This window comes from Colossoma macropomum, unplaced genomic scaffold, assembly GCF_904425465.1.
Source record: "Colossoma macropomum unplaced genomic scaffold, Colossoma_macropomum, whole genome shotgun sequence".
NCBI lineage: Eukaryota > Metazoa > Chordata > Actinopteri > Characiformes > Serrasalmidae > Colossoma > Colossoma macropomum.
Genome location: NW_023494785.1, coordinates 42,737,476 through 42,758,929, shown reverse-complemented (window position 1 = coordinate 42,758,929; position 21,454 = coordinate 42,737,476). Strand labels below are relative to the sequence as shown.

At 40.2% G+C, this 21,454-nt stretch overlaps 1 protein-coding gene across 1 annotated transcript in view; it reads left to right on the top strand.

The window, feature by feature from the left end:
• The window catches only part of LOC118814685 (glutamate receptor ionotropic, NMDA 2D), a 97,325-nt gene that overhangs the window by 54,299 nt on the left and 21,572 nt on the right, over positions 1 to 21,454 (top strand). Inside the window, 2 exon segments of the mRNA XM_036580408.1 lie at positions 3,481 to 3,686; positions 10,948 to 11,116. Coding sequence (XP_036436301.1) covers positions 3,481 to 3,686; positions 10,948 to 11,116 — 375 coding nt within the window.

Below are 21,454 nucleotides of genomic sequence, written 5' to 3'. Positions count from 1 at the left end.
TTTAATAGAAACTGTCAGCTGAGGCCTTTGATGGTGTTTTTCCATCTAGAATGTGTACGTCCTAATTCGGTGGTCCACTTCTCTTGATGAAAGATTCTGCCTTTCTTACATGTAAATTTGCTTTTTTTTTGTTCGGATCTCTGGATTTCGGGGAACAGCCATTCAAAGGCCCTTAAATAAAGCTAATTAGTTCTGCAGGGAGATCTTGTAGGCCCTTATGGTTCTGTATGGAGAAGTGACAAAAATCAGTGCAGTTGTTTGCTATGCAAACACAAAAGGCTAATTATTATCTAATTATAAATGGACTGTGCATAATGAGTAAAATATATCTGAGCTGTACTGAATGTCTCGTGGGATGGGCTGCGTTGAAGCTGGACAGCCCAATCCGGCTGTTTTTCTTGCGTAAATTATCATCACTTTGTCTGTGTGGACCTCTGAGACTCTGTCGATTGGGAATGAATAAATCAAGCTTAAAGGTGAGTGGTTGCATATACAAATGAGCGTCTTTTTCTGGCCACTGTAATCCACAGTCATTGTTGCCAGATCGCCAGCATGGCGAAGACGAATTGAGAGCGCTGTTTTGCTAGTTTTCGACCGTCCGCACAAGCAAATGAGCTGGCCTTAATAGCGCTCTTAGTAAATCAAGCCCTCAAGTGTCTGTGTGACCTTTTCCTCTATGGGCCAGCACTTAGCAAAAGAGTTTCTCCTCCTCTCTACAGGCAGAAAGCCTCTGCTCCCTCTTCGGAGAAAAGGCCCAGCGATAAAGGCCCAACTGTCTGACTAGTGAGAGACTGCGGAGAGGCACTGAGGAGGCACTTGTTTTTTATTGCCTCCGCACGCTCTACAGGATCACCGGCATAGAGCAGACCCATTCCCCTCCAAGTGCCTGCCTCAATGACACCCCAAAACGAGCCTTTTTAAAATGAGATTTAATGGGCCGGGGTTAACCTCTGACTTCCATGTGTAGGAGATTCATTGTTAATAGAGTGAGAGTGAATGCATGAAAGCGTTCTAGTCCAAGGCGGACCTTTTTTCCCTCACCGAAAATAAAAAAGCACATACATTTTTATTGAGGAGGTACTTGTAAGTGGACGCAGATGAATATTCTCATGGGTGCAGCCTTCACTTGACCCAAGGGTCAGGGTACTAACTTTGTCTATGTAATGCTTGACCTTACTAGGGACGGCATTTTAGCCTTTTTAACTATTCACATTTTTAAAGGAGTAGTGTTTGAATATCGTACAACAAAATGGCATAGTGTTACGGGTAAGGAAGGAATAGTGACTGAATATTGGAGCAAGAGTATTGCATACTGCTGTGAATAAAAAAGATTCAGCGGTCTGTTGCCTCTGCTAACAAGACATGATACATACCTGATGATTGGGTTGATTTTGTGATTTGTCCTTGTGTTTTAGGTATGTGTGATTTAACATACTACCAGCTGACCTACAGAATGTTCACTTATATAAAACTTGGCACTGTACAAATTTATCATCTTTTTGTTTGAAACATTTATGTTAGGACAAAGGATCAGGATCTGAGCCAGTCCAAGCATGTTTTAATATTTCATTTAACAGTTATGTTAAGCACAATTCAGTTCAGTTGGTAGGAGAGGTGAGCGATCAACCAGAAGGGTGGTGGATCAAACCAGAGGCCTTATAAGAAAGTCTGTTCAGTCGGCGGCCATCTTTTCAACGCCGCCAGGCGATCATTTCCAGCCATACAAGACCAGACTCCCATCTCTCTGAATGAGGAGATAGCAAAATGCTCAAAACTGAAGGCCAGATTACTGCTTTAACACATCATCGATAAACAGTGACAGAAACCTCATATATAGTTTGTAGCATTTGGGACAGTAACGCACATAAAATGTGATTTTTTGGGTTGTTCTGGCCACACAGAATCCGTGGTGAGCATTATGAGTATTCCCTTTCAATAAACTCATAAAATGTAACATAACAGCCTACAGTTATAACAGTAATTGTCCCACTAAATCAGCTTTACTAGAGATGCTGGTATGCTGTGATCCAGTACCCGGTTCCAAACTACTCTACGCATAAAATATCTTCATAAAAATAACAGCCTACAGTATTTTAGCCCTGCCCATTCACTCTGATGCTACAAGGAGTGTGACAGTCCAAACTGCTTTTTGAGCGATGCACAATAAAGCTAATCAGAAGAGAGATTATTTACATACATATATTTAGGTTGGAAAATTGTCATGTAGAAATGAGTTACAGTTTCTGGTACATAAAATAACACATATAAAAAGTGGACCTCAGGGGAAAACAGAAATACAAGAAAAATGAAGGACAGAGAGATCTAAATGTTTGCAATTTGGAGCTGTTTTACTGTGTAAATGCTATCTGTTATCTGCAATGCTAATGTTTTATTGTGTTTGATTCCTGTTGCTTCTAAACACTGGCATGTAAAATTTGAGCATGTGCTGTTACGCTTCAAGTCTACGTTTGACACTTATTGTGAGCAGCATGCCACCAGACACATGTACAAAATAAACACCCACCACGTTTTTCACTCACAAGTCACTACCGGTTGAAAACAAAACTATGGATGAAACCTTCTGCTTCACTGGCTGTGCTGCTTCTCGTTTTAAATTAGCATTTACGGTGTGTTCATAACAGACAAAAGAGGAACATACAACCATAGTGTACTGAAAATAATTATTTCACATGAGTATTTCACAGCAAAATGTAAGATACATGTGCAGAGTATATACCACTATGCAATATCAATGAATGAAGTAATTATACTGTAGTATTAATTAGCACACTAGCGTATGTTATTTAAATAATGTGGCAGAGTTATCTATGAAAAACACAAAGGTCGGATCGTATCTGATCAGTATCGGCTGATACTCAACGTTAAAATACTCAGATGTTCCATTATTGCATTGTTGCACTGATTTGGGCTGTAGAGCATTTAGAAGAAACTGTCAGCTGAGGCCTTTGATGGTGTTCCAAGTAGAACGTGTACATCCAAATTCAGTGGTCCACTTCTGTTGATGAAAGATTGTGCTTTTCTTAGATGTAAATTTGCTTTTAGACAGGGTTTTCATCTGGGTTTCTGGATTTCGGGGAACAGTCATTCAAAGGCCCTTAAATAAAGCTAATTAGTTCTGCAGGGAGATCTTCTAGTAGTCTTATAGTAGAACTTAGAAGCATTAAAGTTCTCAGATCAGGGAGCAAAATAACTGAATCGGCACATCCCTGATTTCTGTATGCATTTCTGCTTAGCTTAGCGTGAGACACAATATCTACTGCTTGTTTTGCCACAGGCTCTGCAGTTCTACACAAACACCTTTACAATATTTTCATGTTTTATTCCAAGCTATATATCTCATTTGAATGCTGGATTAAATAAACAAATACTAAGATGCGATTGGATAGGCATACATTTGAATAACCACCCCCATCGCTTAACCTTACCGTGTGCCCTGTGTGTGTTTGTGTGTGGTCTCAGGTAGGATGGTGGGAGAACGGAGTGCTCCGCCTGCGATACCCCGCTTGGTCTCGTTACGGCCCCTTCCTACAGCCACCTGATGATGCTCAGCACCTGAGGGTGGTGACCCTGGAGGAGCGGCCCTTCGTCATCGTGGAATTGGCTGACCCCGCCTCCGGAACTTGCATTAGGGATTCTGTGCCCTGCCGACGACCTCTCAATGCCACGTCAGTAGCAAACCTGCTGTTATGCCACTCTCCCTCATCCACCTTGTCAAGGCCATATTAGTTTCAGCCTCAGATGCTCCGCCCACCCGTTTGTGGAGCGCCCGATATCTATGAAAGGTTAATGGGGGTGCTACCAAAATTTCTTCACAGTTCAGTCTGTGAGACGTAAACGAAGTCATTCAGAGTGGTTTGGTGTGAAATGGTTCAGAATTCTTTACGGTGGTGGTGATAGGAACCAGGGGTCGCCATGGCTACAACACAAACATAGACATTTTATCTACTGTCCAAAACCACCAGTGAACCTACACAAGTCTTCTGAGCTTTAATATGGAATGGTGATGATTATGACAAAAATTGAATTATTACTATTTTGCTTCTCATTCTGCCACTATCATGAATGAGTTTTAACCCTTTTGGTTGTACAAATGTGCCTGCACATCAAATTTGAAGTTTCTATACATGTTTCTCTGTCTTTGTGATGATCCAGTGCAGAAATACAATTCAAACTTTTCCTGAATCGGTAGAGTCGCCCTTTCCATTCCATCACAACACAAGATCGCACGTGACTCACATCTGGAGTTATGAGCCTATGAAGAGGGGCTGAGATACACGTCATCCGCCTCTCACCGTGTGGAACTGGTGGATTGGTGTGTCTGTCTACATTCTGTGTGAAACTGACCAATGGACACTCAGGAAATCACTAAGGACTGACCATCATGCCGGAAACCCTTCATTCTTCATTCAGTCCACATCAGAGGCACGTGTGAAATGGTGTGTAGAGAGTTTACAGCTGCTGAAATTGCTGCAGTGGTTTTAAAAAGTAGTCATGAAGATAACGGAGCATTGTGATATGAAAAATATGGGTATCATGTTATATTAAGAGACTTGAGAATTTAAGAAGATATACCAAAATTGTGAGGCTTTTAGACCACAGAGGGTTAGTATACACTTTCAGTAAACCCTCTCAAAACGATCATAAACAATGTCTCAGGCAGTGTATTCATAATCATTTCATATAATAACTTTCTATGAGGGAGCTTTTAGAGGTGGACTTCTGGTTCCACCACCACTGTAAACAATTCTGACTAAGTTTTTCTAAAACGGGGCATTTCACATCAAACCATTCTGAAGGACTCTGTTTACATCTTAACCATTTAATCATGCGGAAATATTGAGAAATCTGTGGAATTCCCCTTTAATCTGGCCCTGTATGTTGTCAGATGGACCCATGGCCATGACGAAACTGAACTAGACCCTTGAACTAGAAAGTTCTGTCTGAATTCTTTATATAAGAGAGTGTATCAAAGAGAGTGAGACACATGTCTGGGTGAATTCATTCTCAAGGGTTCTTTAAAGGGTCCTAATGGGCTTGTAGAGTTTTGGAGGAATCCATGCTATTGGACACTGTGTTGTTCCACTGATGGCTGTAGGTCTGGGTCACCTTTAGCCAAAGACTAAGCATGAGGTTGAAAGCTAAAGGGAAATATAAAGTTGGCCAAAGTTCACTGTACTTGTGCACTCTTAAAATGGTTCTTTTAAAGGGGCTTTAATGGGCTTCTGGAATTCTGGATGCATTGAATTATTTTAGGGTCTCTCATTCACCGATGCTGTTTTGCCATGAGTCTGTGCACTTAATTTTTGTGGGGAATTTTCTGAATTTGCTGAAAGAACGTCTCAAATATGTTGTAAACATTCAGTAAAAATTAGTTGACATGGAATGAGTTGGAGTTATGATGTTTAATGGAACAAGATCATCTGAGTTTAAAATAAGATACATGTGAAGAGTATATACCTCTGTGCACATAGCAACTGGTAGTTAAACTGGTAGTTACCAGTTGAAGTAGTCAAATAATTCAGTCAAATGATCAGGGCTGCTAAATTTGATCTTAAGTCAATATTAAACAAAATATAAAATGAATGCCAAATAGCAAAACGTATCAGTTCAGAATGTCACAATTATTAAGTAGTGTTAATTAGCACACTTGCGGATGTTATTTAAATTATGGTGCTGTATTATCTATGAAAACACAAAAATCGGATTGGGTCACTTGAGTGTGAAGCGTGAGTGTGGGGTAGGTCTGGGCGATATCTAACACATAATTGTCTTGTTAAATCGGGACTATATACCCCACCCACCTCCCAGACCACGTAACCACCCATACACAAGGTCCGCTGAAGCTTAGAACTACTTTCTAGCTTTACCTGATATACTTTTAACATTGACTGATTTAATGAGAATCAAATAATGAAAATGCTATGAAAATTAAATAAAGTAATACCACTACTTATTTTAACATTCTCTAATTTTCGTTTTTTAATATCATTCATGAGCTCCTGCTGGTGTGGGTTCATAAAAGTTTTCACATGCTAGTAGCTCCCCCTGCTGGAGAAACTCTAGACTGCTACACTTGTGCAAGTAAAGGACTTACCCCCAAAGCTACGTCCACATGCTTTACGTATGAAAAAAATAAGGTATTTTCCATTGTTATAGCTGAGGAGCTGTGAAATAAAGCTAAAGATGCCTGTGGTAAAACCTCAGCAGAGACAGTGGAAAATTTACTGTATCATAGCCTTATGGCCTTTCAGGGCCTCATAATAATCCATTGCTTTAACAGTAAAAGAGAATAAAATACTGCACACAGACATTATTTATTATTATTTAGCAAGCTGTTTACAGTCATTCTAGTTCTCTGTCAGTCATCACAGAGATTATTGCCTTTGCAGCATCGTCATCGGCTTTCCTGTCAGTCATCTGGTTTTGTTCCCTATTGACATACATATTCTCTTGTATGTATAAGCCCAATAAGCCAAATTCCAATCAGTTGCTTTGGCTTGGCAATAAATATTGAATCTCAGGCCTTAAATCTTGAAACATATACCACCTTTGGGATGAGATGAGGGGATGAAGCTCCATGGAATACCTATGAGATGTACTGGAGCTCCACACATAGTTGGCTAGTACTGACCTCACTGACGCTCTCATGGCTAAATGGAAATCCTCAGTGTTCCAACAGCTAGCGTAAATCCTTCCTAGAAGACTAGAGGCTGTTACTGCAGCACAGGAGAATAAATTCACTATTAACCCCCTTGATTTTGGATGAAATACTGGGCGAACTGGTGTCTAGATACCTTTGAACATACAGTGTCTGTCCCTTAATGGTGGTGCTTTGCAGAAGCTTTTCTACAAGGTCAAGTTGAGGGACCCCGGAACAGTTCCGATGGCTCCGCTTTGAGGGTTTTCTTTTAGCGTGTCCTCTCGTCCGCCATCTTGGGCCAGAGCTAGAAGAAGATTTCTTTTGTAACACCATTTGTCACATTCTTTCATTTCCCTTCCATTCTGTCTGTGTTTCTCACTGTCTTTGCCAGGTTAGGCCCAGGCGGGGCTGCAGGGGTCCGGGGGCTACATTCACCGCTGCTGTTTTTCCATCGATCTGTCACTCTCGCTCCCTCGTTCTCCCCCTCATTTTTATGTGTTTGCCTTATGGCCATCTCTGCCCACACTCGCTCATCATGTAGCCTGTCAATCTCATGGAGCGCTGGAGGTATTAATGTGTCTCATATGGATACTGCCTCACTGCACTCATACTGGCCCTGCGTTTGTGTGCATTCCTGTATGTGTGTGTGTGTGTGTGTGTGTGTGTGTGTGTGTGTGTGTGTGTGTAAAGCAGCACTGACTACTGTCTCATTACAGTCTTCTGAAGGTTCAGTAAAGCACAGGGCGATGCTTATGCGTGCTTTCTGCTTCTCGCTTTCCTTCTTCATCTCATTATTCTCTTCTTTTACCTACCTCCTACACCGTCAGACTGATTAGACTATATCTCTCTCTATCTCACTATCTCTCTCTCTTTCGCTCTCATTTTTCATTTTTTTCTCTATCTTTCTCAGTCCTGCGCAGGAGTAATTATTAAGGTGATACATTTTGCGAACTGGTGCAATAAAGTTAAGTGAAAACTCTGTCTTCATCCCTTCTAGGGATCAGACGGTACCGATTTTAATGACACATCGTGGTGTACTTAAGCAATAGCTCATGAGGGAAAGTATATTATTTGCGATAACATGAAAAGTCTTTTGATTTCATATAACAGTTCGGCAAAATAAAGAAAGTAAAGCGAAGAACACCTGGATTTTGCATGAAATGTGCTTTAATGTTCATTTCTTTCTGCCTTTTTGCAGTATGGATCCATAAAACTGTCACAATATCGAATTCATCTCAGTTTTTCATTAATTGTCAGGTTAACCTTAATGTTGTTTTGTTCCAGTCAGTATGTAAAGCATTTCACAGCCCATCTTCTTTGCCGAATTCTAGTTTGTTCACAGCTGTCAAGCAAAAAAGCTCAATTAGGATTAACGACATGTTCGCAATTTGAGGTAGACCGTCTGTCACTCTTCTTCAGAGTCTGGGCAAATGGGCTGTAGGTCAAATATTGTCGTATAGAAGTTATCCAGTGTGTCTATTTTCTGTGTTTGTATGTGCTAAAGACAAGTAGAAACGCAGTGATAATTAGCTACCACACAAAGTGAGTCATTACTTAGCAACCAGTGCTCAGCAGAATGATAGTTACTGCGAAAAAGTGTGCTAACAGCGCAGGTAGAACACTTCTGAACGATCAAACTGTGTCGTTGGACTTCCCTCTTGTATAAAACTATAATAATACTATTTGTTTTTTGCTACTTTTGCCCAATTTTCTCCACAATTTAGCCATTTGCGGTTCCACTCGCCAACTAACTCTCGCCCAGTCACAAGTGCTACCAGCACAAGGAGAGTGAAGGCGAGTCATATGAAGCACCACCACATCTTTTCAAACTGCCAATAACACAGCATCTTTGGACAGCTTAATGTACTTGGAGGAAAATGCTAGCTGCCAATTCAGCTAACAGACGCCCACGTTGGCTAGCATTGTGCTGAGTGATGGTGGATAGGGAGGACCATCCTACCCACTCAGAGTGAGTGAGGCCAATTGTTTTCTCTTGGATTCCCAGCCACGTATGGCTTTAGCTTGAAACTCACAACATCCTGATGGTAGAGCCAACACTTAGACAGTTACGCTATTTAGGAGCCCCCACTTGAAGTTTTATGATTCTGATTTCTGTGTACAATTAGCATTTTTTAAAACAGTCACTCTGGAAGTAAATCTGCTACTACAGCTTGCCTGAAAAGCACAAGCTGGAACAACATCAGGCTCGGGTCGGGCTTGTGCTTGTATTCTAATGAATATATTTTTGTGTAGTATTTATTTATTTATTTTTTTAACAAATATGGCTATGAACATTTAATAGTAACTTAAAAGATAGTAAGCTTTACGACATATAGCCCTGATTTGTTAACAAGAAAATAACATTTTAAAATTTCTCCCAGGCATACCCCACACTCACACCTCACACTCACCTCATAGAGGTGATTCGATCCAATTTTTGTGTTTTCATACAGCCACTTGATTTGGGGTGGTCCTTTGTAGATGATTAATAAACTCTTAACAGATTATCAGTAATACATCAACAATATATCAGTGAAGTAGCAGCAGTGAAGCATCTGAATACACTGAAGTAAATATCTTATAGATGTTCTGTTGATACATTACTTACATTAAGAAGATGTATTGTTAATATATTACTTCCATTAAAGAACCTAACCCTCACAGTGGCCCTAATCCTAACCCTAACCTTAACCTCAACCCAAAATCTAATCCTAACCCTTACCCTGGCCCTAATCCTAACCTTAACCTCAACTCAAAACCTAATCCTAACCCTAACCCTTACATGTTTCTGACATGTTACTAAGAGTCTGATGAATGTTTGTTTCATTTAAAAAGGACCACTCAAAATAAAGTGTCACCCATAATTTAAATAACATATGCAAGTGTTCTTATTAATACTACTTAATAAATACTTTATTACAAATCTAGCAGCAAGGATGATTTGACTGAATGGTTTAACTACTATAAGTGGTAGTTAAATTACCTACCAGTTACTTTAACATTTTGCATTAAAATCTTTGATATGTGCATAGTGGTATATACTCTCCACAGGTATCTTATTTCAATCTCAGGTGATCTTGGTTAATTAACATCCTAACTGCAACTCATTCCATATCAACTAATTACACTGATTTTTTAAAGCAGATCTGAGATGTCCTTTCAGCGAACATCATAAAATTCCCCAGAAAAATTTGATGTAAAAACAGCAGCAGTGAATGAAGGACCCTAAAATGGTTAAATGCATCCAGAATTCCAGAAGCCCAATAAGGACCCTTTAATATAACTATTTTAAGAGGTGCACAAGTACAGTGAACTTTGGACAACTTTGTATTTCTCTTTAGCTTTCAACCTGGTGCTTAGTCCTTGGCTAAAGCTGACCCAGACCTACAGCCACCAGTGGAACAACAGTGTCCAATAGCATGGATTCCTCCAAAACCCCTTTAGCCATACAAGCTAGTATGTGTATAGCAAAATAGCTACAAACTGGTATGTGTGCAACAAAAGCTGGTCTTACTAACTGTTCTCTACGGATGGAATAAAAAAAAAGGCTCACTGAAAGGGGAGCTGTTTTAACTCAGGGATGTCTACACTGTGGAGAGATTATGACCTGGTTGTTATTTCAGATATTGCATACTGGTCACGTACAGTGTAGAGCTTGCGATAGTATTGTGAGCTACATTAACAGGAGGACTGGGACACCTTTAGTGACACACTGACTTTAGTTGCAGCTGTTCCACAGTAGCTACAAGCCCAAAACAAAATCAGTGTCAGAGTTCTTCCTTGCGCCATTCAAGTCAGTGTCGGCTACAGTGAATGCTCAGCTCTCAGAAAACTGTGTAGAGTTTTGTTTATTTTATGTCATCTCAAGCTGTTACTAACAGGCAAAACACTGTAAATCTGTGTCTGACAGTCCATCTCGTTGGGTTGGAGTCAGGTTTAGCAGTGCCAGCCAGGTCTCAAAATCGTGGATATGGGTCGGACTCAGGCTTCAATGTCATGCCCATGCAGGCCTCTAGACAGCAGTGGTGCTAGGGATAATTTCATATTTATGTAAGTTGTAGCCGTAGTGTTTTAGCGTTGTAAAGAAATATGAAGTGATTCATAAAAAAGTCGTCTGTCAGTATAATAGCTATGGCGAAATGATTTCAGTGTGTTTTAGTGCTTTTTTAAATATTTTCAGTGTATTCGTTACTGCGATAATACGAACAACTGTGATCATTTTGACCACTGAGATCTTGATATGAATTTTACACCGTCCTGTCTGATCTCTTTCTCTCTGCTCGTAGGGCTCTTCAGGAAGGCGTTGCTCCAGTGAAACAGTGCTGCAAGGGCTTCTGCATCGACATCCTGAAGCGGCTGGCCAGGATCGTGGGCTTCACCTATGACCTCTACCTGGTGACCAATGGAAAACACGGGAAGAAGATTGACGGCGTGTGGAACGGCATGGTGGGGGAGGTAAAGCTGCCGTTCCTCTTCACAGCTCTGTTTGTTGTAGGTCCCATTTGACTGATACAATTGGCCAGTATTAAAGTTCTGCAGATTTATTGGCATCAGCTCCCTCAGTTCCCTTCAATAAAGTAATGATATGATCTCTTTAAATTTTATAATAGATAAATGTGTAGGTGCTATTTTGATCAAAAAACAGCTACACTGTCGTAAGGAAACTCTAGATGAAAAGGTTGTGTTATTGGTCTGTTTGAATGTGGACTAAGGACATTTATAAGCAGCTTGTTTTATAGTGATATTATTTAAACGTGTTATATTTTCTGTTTAATTGAGTTTAAGAACTGCCATAATCATATTTGACGTCATATCAGCCCTCTTTAACTGAAACTACTAAAATAGTCTGTGTAAATCATGTAAAATTATATTGTGAGATATTAACATTGATCTCGCTACAATCAGTATCGTATCGGTGACACAGTTCTCATATCGCTCGTAATCTAATTTACTGTATTCCACTCGATGCCTGTCCTTCCCCACTCTGCTGATGAGAGAGAGTTTGTAATGGGATGTGCTGCTCACTCAGCGATATCCATGGCAAGGCTGTGCTCCTGCATGTGTGAATAAAGGCATTAAGCAGAAGGGAGCGTACTGATTAAAGCCAGGCTGCAGTTCCCTTCGGTATTAGCACTCCTGATGATCAAACAGTAGGGATTATGGGATGGAGGAGGACCTGATGCTGGATCTTTTGGTGTGAGGCTGCAGCTCATGAAGCATGTGGATGTTCAGAGTGTGTGTGTGTGTGTGTGCATATGCATTAGGGTGTAAATTTCATAATTCAATAGGTGTCGTGGTTTTTGCACCACATTTTCAATAAAGAAGTAAAAAAGAAATGCCAACATTGGTTTTACCTTATTTACTTAATAAAATCAATGTACACAAATTAAATAATACATTTATTACAGTATGTAGGATGCAGAATGTGCCACGAAATCCAGCGTCCTTAATAAAGGAGAACGGTTAATCATTCAAGGCATTGAATTCCTTTTTTTTTGTTTTAGTTATATTTTGCACTTTGGCACAATAGTACCATAGTTTAACAATAACAATAGTAATTTTTTCATCATTTCTAGAATAGAAACTCCACCCCCTCACCACCCCTTAATCTGCTGCTGCTCCAACTGTTTGAACGCATCTGTGCTAAATGGTGCAGAAAAGTGACAAAGAAAAAGAGTGTTTTATTAATTTTTGTTATCATTAAAATTATTTGTTAAGTTTGACACTTCGTTGTAGTGTAGTTTTTTCTCTTTCGGCTGAAAATCGAAAGTGGCACTTTTAACCACTTTTCGACTGAAGTGTTTCGGTTGCTAAAATTTCAGGCCATCTGTAGTGAAAACCACCGCAGATTTATGTCAGTATATCCAATTTCACAAATATTTTTAAAGTACAAAATCTGACTGTGTTCTCAAACTGGCCTCAGACCCCCCAGCCAGTCCTTATTTTTGCAACACGTGAAACAACCCCTGTATTGGAAAAAATGAATATTACCCTGTATTATATTACTAGTTTGCATGAACCTGTGGATGTATGTGTTGATGGTGTAACTCTCTAACCATACAATGAATCTGTACAATTACGAATCTGTAAGAAACATTATTAGGCCATGTTAGGCTAAGGGTAAACCCAAATACCAGCCACTCCTTTAAGTGTTCTTCCAAAAACAAAGAGAACTACTTCAGATCCACTGGACTAGACAGCGGGATTTGAAACAGTGCTCAAACATCCCTGACTCAGACATTTAGCCAAACACAGAAGGCTAACATTATTGTGTTTTGCACTGCTTGTACGTCGCGTCCTCTGTGCTTATTTGTGGCCTATTCATAATTAAATATTATTTTTGTATTATTGAATATAATTATAATTAATTATAGTTGATACTTTCATTCCATAATTGATGCAGTTGATTTGCCACCTTCAGATAAAAGCATCATAATCCATTAATGCATTCATACACCCCTGCTATGTGTGTGCGTTGCTGGTTTGAATTCCGTGTGCTGTCAGTGTGAAGCTCTGCCGCTCTGGAAATGTTCTGCATGTTGAGATGTGTTACAGCTGAATGCAGGTAGGTGGATGTGGGTGATGCATTTGTGAAGGATGTAGACTATAGATTATAATGGAACAGCTCATAAACTACAGTCAAAAACAATGAAGATGGATTCTGAAAATTAAATGTACACAAAAGAACAACAACAACAACATTGGATTGGATTGAAACTGCAAGGAAAGCTAGTCGGCCATCTATTTTCAGATCATTCCAGAACACATCCCGTTTACTGTAGTGCTCCTGCCTGTGTCTTCATGTCATTTTCACTATGGAGACGCAATTTCAGATCTTTTCTATGAAATACTAGGGGTGTAATAATACATCTTAACATGTTGTATCAGATTGTGTAAGGCTCTTGAAAAAATGACTTCCTCTTTACCTCAAAAGCAGAGGAGGAAAGCACACTTTACAGAAGTGTATATTAACTTGTGCCTAGTGTGTTAGATCATGGCTTGTACATTAGCTTGGGAAGAACATAATAGCTTCTGACTAGCATGTAAATTCAGATCTCATGAATGAACTTGCTAGCTTGTAAGCTTGTGGCCAATTTGTTAGCTCTGTGCTAGGCTGTTTAGCTCATGATTTTGTTGGAATGTCCACTCATCACCCTTCTCTGTCAGTAGAACTAAAGAATAATATAATATAATATTATAATAATATTACTTGTTTTTTTTAATTGGCCATGTTTAATTTTGCTACATTATAAAGCACAGCTTTTGTTTAGAGTTTTTATGCTGCAAAGAAACCAGTCTGAATGGATTCGGCAGAACTCCACTGCGCCAAGTCTTGAATATTGTACTTATAAGACCCAGGCATGCTTTCATTTGCCAGCAAAATTCCATTCATTTCAAAGGAATTTGCCATGCTGAACACTTTCATGTTGCACTCGACTTCCAGGTCGAATGAATTTCATATGTGTGAATTTTGCTGACTTTAACAAACAAATTTGCATTTTTGACCAGTAGTGCTACTGGTGCTAGTGTTAATCTTGGGGCTTCGCAGCACAGAGCTTCCAAAATGTAAAAAATGCTCAATGCAGAAGAGAGACTGTGTGATATGGTCAGTAAGGAGACTGTATTATTATCTTCAATGCTTGCTACCTGCAATGTTAGCTTGTTGGCTAACTGCAGCTGCGCGCAAGTCACCCCATTGCCGCTACTTTTCTGTTTTTTCTGTTGATGGTCAGTGAGTTAGCTAGCTTGCTGACTGCACCAACATGAGCGATTTTTTTGTTCACCATCTTCTGGACCAGCCTCGTCCTCACCAATTCTGCAAGGTGGCGTGAACTTGCAAAGTCTAGTGTGCAGATTGCTAATCTTGAATTCTGAACTGAACTGAAAGTGGAAGCATTAATATATCGTCACTGTCCAAAGAAAAACAAGTATCTCCAAAATAGTGACTTTATAGGAGAGGGCAAAAACATTCTTTACCTTCAATGTCAGTTACTGTAAAGACATTTTATTCTAAGCAGTTTTGGAGCATTTCTATTGGTCCAATCATCATGAAATTTTCACACAATGTGAAGGACAGCTGCTGAGCTCAAATGATGCAGAAAAGCAAAAACTGCAAAAAATGGAGAGACATGTTTTTCATTGGACAGCAACAATATATACGTTGAGTCTCATTAAGGCATTTCTGTACTGAACTGAGATGTTACCTTATCGCACGAGATGAGGAAGATTCTGAATCAGTTCACCCCACATAAATATATTCACTCTGATATCTGGCCACAAACAAAGTCTGGTGCATGATGCAGACCCATGTGGCATACATTCTAAACAGATGTTGTCCCTCCAGAGGTTTTTATACAGCTAGACAGGACTGTGTTGTGGATTTAGTAGTAAAACAAATTTCTCACAAGAAAGACATAAACATTCCATAGTCAAGGCTCAGTGGTTTCATCATGACAGCACGAGAATTTCTTCCTGCACTTGACATTGTTGTGTAGGAATCAAAAGGGAAAGCTTTAATAATTCAGGTTGAATGTGCTTTTGATCTGTATATGGATCAAAACACTATTGTTCAAAAGTCTGAAATCAGTGTTTTCAGTAATATACAACTAGTTTTGGTAGCAGATAAACATATACAATGATCTGCTCATCCTGTACAATTTCACAGGCTTCAGACAATTAATATGAAGCTGTAAAATATGAACGAATGTTAAATGTGTCCAAAATGAGGAACAGAGCTGTTGAAGATTTTTAATTGACTGAAAAGGCTGTAGAATGAAGTTCTAATGAAACTAATATCCAGAATGAAGTTTTATTTAAACGAATGTTCATGAAGAAGATCTAATATCATTAATAGCCATTATGATGTTGCAATAGAATTAACAGCCATAATGTTATATAACGTTATAACAAAATTGTTATAATCCTGAATGCCTCATATTTCAGAAATGGTGATCAAGTATTTTTTTCTTCATCAAATAGGGCAGATAACTTGACAATGTGGGAATTATGGGTAAAGTATTACTTCTAAATTAATGTATAAGACATTACTTTCAGTAATAATAATAAAAATTCTAATAAGTGAAACAGCAGTCCAACAGGACAGAACAGTCTCTGAATGAGGCACTTTTGAAGCTTAAAAGTAAGGAGACAATAAGTAGTCCTGTTCTGGCTCTTAGACTCACTGTGATGGGACACATATGGGTAAAACATTCGCAATGTTTAATGATAAAGCAATTCATAATAAAAGTACAATGCAGGATATCGCTGTTGTCGGAAGAAAACCTCGTATCTCCAAAATGATAACTTTACAGGAGAAGGAAAAAACCTACTTTACTTTTAATGTAAGTCAATGGAACCAGATGTTTTTCCAAGTCATTTTGGGTTCTTTTAGTCCATTCATCATGAAATGTTCACACAATGTAAAGAGCAACAGAAATTTTTATATTATGTCAAAAACTGGAAAACATCAAAAATGGAGATACAAGGTTTTCTTCCAACAACAACAAACTGAAGCAAGGTAGTATAAGAAATCTAAGATATGTACACTCATCAGGCATGCCATTAAACCCCCACTGCACTCATTGTCCATTTTATCAGCTCCACTGACCATATAGGAGCACTTTGTAGTTCTACAGACTGTAGTCCATCTGTTTCTCTGCATAATTTGTCACCCTGTTCTTCAATGGTCAGGAACCCCACAGAGCGGGTGTTATTTGGGTGGTGGGTCATTCTCAGCATTGTAACACAGTAACACTGACGTGTTGGTGGTGTGTTAGTGTGTGCTGTGCTGGTACGAGTGGATCATACAGTGCAGAGCAGTGCTGTGAGTTGGATTAGTTAGCACATACAACAAAGATAAACTTATTCACATAGAGTTTACACCAGTTAGGGTTCTAGAGCATTACAGCATCCCGAGACATGCCACCATGCCAACATTGGAGAGGGAAGAAAAGCTTCATAGTTGCTTTCAAACATGTATTTGGGTTCAGTGACTTAGGTTCAGCCTGCGGTGTCAGTCGCAGTATCCTGGGAAACTGAAACTGAAGTTTGCTTGTATTATCCAGTCTTCTGATAAGAAAGTTCTGACTGAGTTCAAAGTGGGATCAATCAGAGAGCTGGAGCCGGAGGTCCAACTCGAAGGAGACCCCCAATTCACTCCAAGACAAACTCAGGGGGAAACTTGAGGTGCTGCGCCTTATAGGGTTTAAGCATGGGGAGTGTCCAAGTACCTGTCACGTCTGGTCCTCACTGTTGATTAGTTCTTCTCCTGGATGGGAGTTGATATTACAATTTCACCGTGCCCCCGCAGGCCTGTCCTGTGATACCTCTTGAGATAAACTGTGCAACTGGTGTGTCATGTTACTTTCAATGTTTCATGATTAGACAGAACTTCTTCTCCATCTTCTTTACCTTGCGGAGAGGGGGCAGCACATTTTTTAGGTTCGTAACTTGGATCAGCGCAGCTGCCGTCTGCTACCAGAGCCAGCAAGCTGTGGCCAGAAATCTTACAGCTGTTGTTCTTGCAATAAAAAAAGTTGTACATGAATTGAAATGCATTGGATTACGTACAAGAAACATGATGTTATTGGTTCATATTATTTTTCCCTGCCCGCCGGTGCACGGTGGTGTGGAGGTAACCTCTTAAACTCTGCAGTTTTATTTGCTTGTCGTATCATTTTTTGTGCTCTGCCATGGGCAAGATGAGCTGTTCTGTCATTTGCTACAAACATGACAGCGGAGCTCTGATTGGTCAGTCAGCAGCTGGCTATGATAAAAAAATTTATGCAGCCTTGCGGTCTGTCAGATACAGGCTTGATGTGAAAGACAAAGATCAGAATTGGTAATTAAAACTTCGTGTGCATTTCTTTTTGTCTGTAAAAGTTGGACTCTGGGCCTTTATGGTGGTCTCAGTGTTGAGTCTCTGAGCTCCAGCAGTACGAGTCAGTGGTGGGCTGCTGAATGAGGCCGAATTGGATAATCATTTCTCGTGTGATTTTGTTGTCCCTCAATATTTAACCCATGTTTGCGCCCATGTGTAGGTGTTAAAGCTGTGAGGGAAATCTTTGCACTGTTTGATGAAATAGCTGTGTGGAGTGTGAATGTGTGTTTGTGTGTGTGATGCTCTGTGTTGCTGTGTGATGTAACACCGAGGCTGTGAAGTGTTGTGCTTAATGGCTGGATTCTCCGCCTGTCTCTGCTCGCCCCCAAGACTACCGCCGAAAACACGGCGCACCCCTTTTAACGCGGCGCCCACGAGCGCGAAGGATGCCTCGCACTTCCACGCGCACCTCATTCTTATACCAGTTTCAGAACTGTCTCTTGGATATGCCCACACTTGTTGTGCGCGTGTATGTCTGAGTGTGCGTGTTGTTTTGAGAGATAGACCCCGCTGTGGCGCTCACACCCCCCAGGGGAGGCCCGCTGGAGACGGTTGCTAGGGAATCGGAGCAGCTCTTTTCTCCGTCTGCCTCTTTTTCCATTTCCTCTCTCACTTTATCTATATTCTTCACTTTCTATCCCCCCCCCTCTGTCTGTGTCTCCGTCTCTTGCTTTCTTCCCTACTTTTGTCATCCTCCTATCTCACCCCCTTTCTATCTCTTTCTCCACTTCTCTATTTCCCCTTTGGCTCTTATTAAGGATCATGCCATCGTTCCGTCACTTCTTCCGCCGCTGTTAGTCCTTTTTCTACACAGGCTGATCCTCAGCCAGTCAGCTGTCAGCACAGGCCCCTCTGCACTGGGCGAAAGGTTATTCTCTCAGGCTGGGGGTGTGTGTGCAACTTTGATCTGGTTTGCAGCAGGCCTGCCCCCCCAAGACCTCCAAACTGTAGCCTCCTCATTCTAACAGCTTCATCATGCTCCCCTAGTTTGGGCTGTTAGAGAGACCTTTCCTCACAGAGTTAATGAATACCCTCTGACTGACATGCGCTACCTTTAAATCACCACTCACAAGTTGGAAATTAATGTTTTAAATAAAAAAACCATATGGACAAAAGTATTGGGACAACTACCCATCACACCTACAGGAGCTTTTATGAATCCCATTCTAAATCCATAGGCATTAATATGGAGTTGGTCACCCTTAGCAGCTCTAACAGCTTCCACTCTTCTGGGAAGCTTCCTACAAGATGTTGGAGAGAGTCTGTGGGAATTTTTGCTTATTCATCCAGAAGAGCATTTGTGAGGTCAGACACTGATGTTGGACAAGAGGGCCTGGATCACAATCTCCGTTCTAGATCATCCCAAAGGTGTTGGATGGAGTAGAGGTCAGGGCTCTGTGAGGGCCAGTCAAGTTCTTTCACACCAAACTCACCCAGCCAAGCCTTTATGGAGCTGCTTTAAGCACATTTTTCATATTATTTTATGTTTTTTTCCCAACACGTTAAATTCAGGAAATAAGTAGAAATTGTGTACATTTTCGAGAAAGAAATATCATATTTACATCCCCTGTAGAGGATGTGTTCGCTTATTTTCACTTAGAAAAGCAACAGAACATGTCATTTGACCAAGGGTGTCTAGACTTTTGCAAACGACTGCAAGAGTGAGGACTGGAAGCCTGAAAACACTGACGGTTCCATAAGGTTAATTATCGAATCCATCAAATTCTACTGAATATTCGTTGCAGCTCTAGAATGAAATTTTTATAATATTAAAATCTAAATATGTGATGTATTTCAAAAGTGCTTTCGAATTTTTAACGTACTGGTTATAATTGTAAAAAAATCTGAATGGTAGTATAAAGGAAGGAATCTACTCTCCCCAACACACACACACACACACACACACACACACACACACACACACACAGTGTTTGTTTCTGTGAATTGTGGGGACATTACATAGTCTTCCATTCATTTCCTGGAGAACCAAACCTTAACTATAAAAACTACCGACCTAATCCTAAAGTTAACCGTACGCTAACTTTAAAGCATCTTCACCTTAATATGTAATGATCTATGTTGAGGGGACCAGCTTGTGGTCCCCACCTGGAAGAAAAGTCCCCACAGCTTACACAAGTATGTAAACAGATTTTGGTCCCCACAACGTGGCATAAACCTGGTACACACATACATCCACTCTGAATTCTCTGCAGCATTTGAGCTGTCACAGAAGCTTTGGAGGAGCTTCTAACGTGGGTGATTTAACATAGCTGCTCACTCCTGCTCCATCACGCGCGGACGACACACGGCCGTGAAGAAAAGAGAGCGATCAAAGAAAAAGTGCATTGTGAATTGTGATGGAAAAGACGTGGGCTTTCTTAACGTTTGGGGACGGCTTCCTCCGCACATTCGGCAGAGCCGTTTGAATGGTTGGGAAGCTGCAGTGTGTGTTTTGCAGCAGCTGTTTGCACACACCCAGGAGTCAGCTTGTGATCGCTACAGCCAGGTGTGTTATATTAAGACTAGAATAAACTGTAGAGTCAGGGCGCAGTCGAAGGGGCTGTAAGTACACAAATGTACAAACACTCACCCGCCAATAACAAACGTATCTTGGGGCTAAGAATCCTGTGATTACTCTCTGAGTCAAGAATGAGCTACGGAGCTGTTTCTATAGACCTGGCACAAGTCAAAAGTTTGGACATACCTAGTTGGATGTTTCATAATCTTAAAGGGCCCATATCATGGAAAATGTGGAAGAATTTCCTCACTTTTTTTGGAGTGTTAAGAAGTATGTGAACGTTTCAAATCGTACTGTTGATTCCCCAGTCCATACAGTCCATAGGCAGAAACAAAACTGCAAAAACAGCCTATTTTGAATTCAGTGTTTCTGTGATGTCACAAGAACCAACTCATTTTCTTATATCCACACATTCAGCCAAGTTATAAGAAGGGTTTCAGATCATGGATTGTAAACCAATAAGAACAGAGTTCATATTGCCGTTGTCAGAAAAAAAGTGTGTGTATGTATAAAAAATAAAATACAAGAAACATGCTGGACATGGGCTACTTTTCACAGTAGCCAATTTTTGGAGGTCCCTCTGTTTTTGCACTATGCATTTTTTTATTCAGTAACATTGATGGAATATATTTTGATGGAAATTTGTATGAAGCAAACTGGATTTTTATCTTCATAGGTGAGCAAGTCAGTGTTTTAAAAGTGTTTTGTGTTTAAATGCTGTTTTCTTATTGTATCAATTGTACTGGATTGTTTGATGTGACGAAAACTGCAGTTGTCCGTTTTATCTTGAGACGGCTGTCTTTGTGGAGAGGTGTGAATTGTTTTTCACAGCAGGGGGTTCTCACCCCTCCCTTTTCACCCACCATTGCTCACTAGCAGCTCAACACAGAGTCACAACATTTTACACACAGCAGTGTCCTAGTTCTTCTGATACCTTAAAACATGAGTTGTGGATAAAAAATATTGTGTTTGAATTTAATGATTACAGATATCAGTTTCCTTTCTGCTAGCGAAATAGCCACTAGGGGGCCTGCAGAAAGAGGCTTATGCTTAAATGCTATAAACTTGTTTATAAATAGCTTTTCTAAAATGGACAGTAGCCCAGTATCACCATTTGTCCTTTCATATCTTTCAAATCAAATCTTTTTGCTCTTAAAGACTTTCAGCCTATTTGTTTAGTGCTTTGTTTAGTGAGTTGCCCTCTATATTTTATGAAAAAAATTGTTGAATAAACCAAAAGAAATAGTCCAAAATCACTTGGCTGAGGCATCACACTCGCAGCCTCCTGGTGATAGGGAGGACAGGGAGATGCTTAGACAGCTGCACCACTCAGGAATCTGCAAAACAAAAATATTAAATGAAAAAATATTTTCTTGAAAAACTCTCCCCCCCAGCA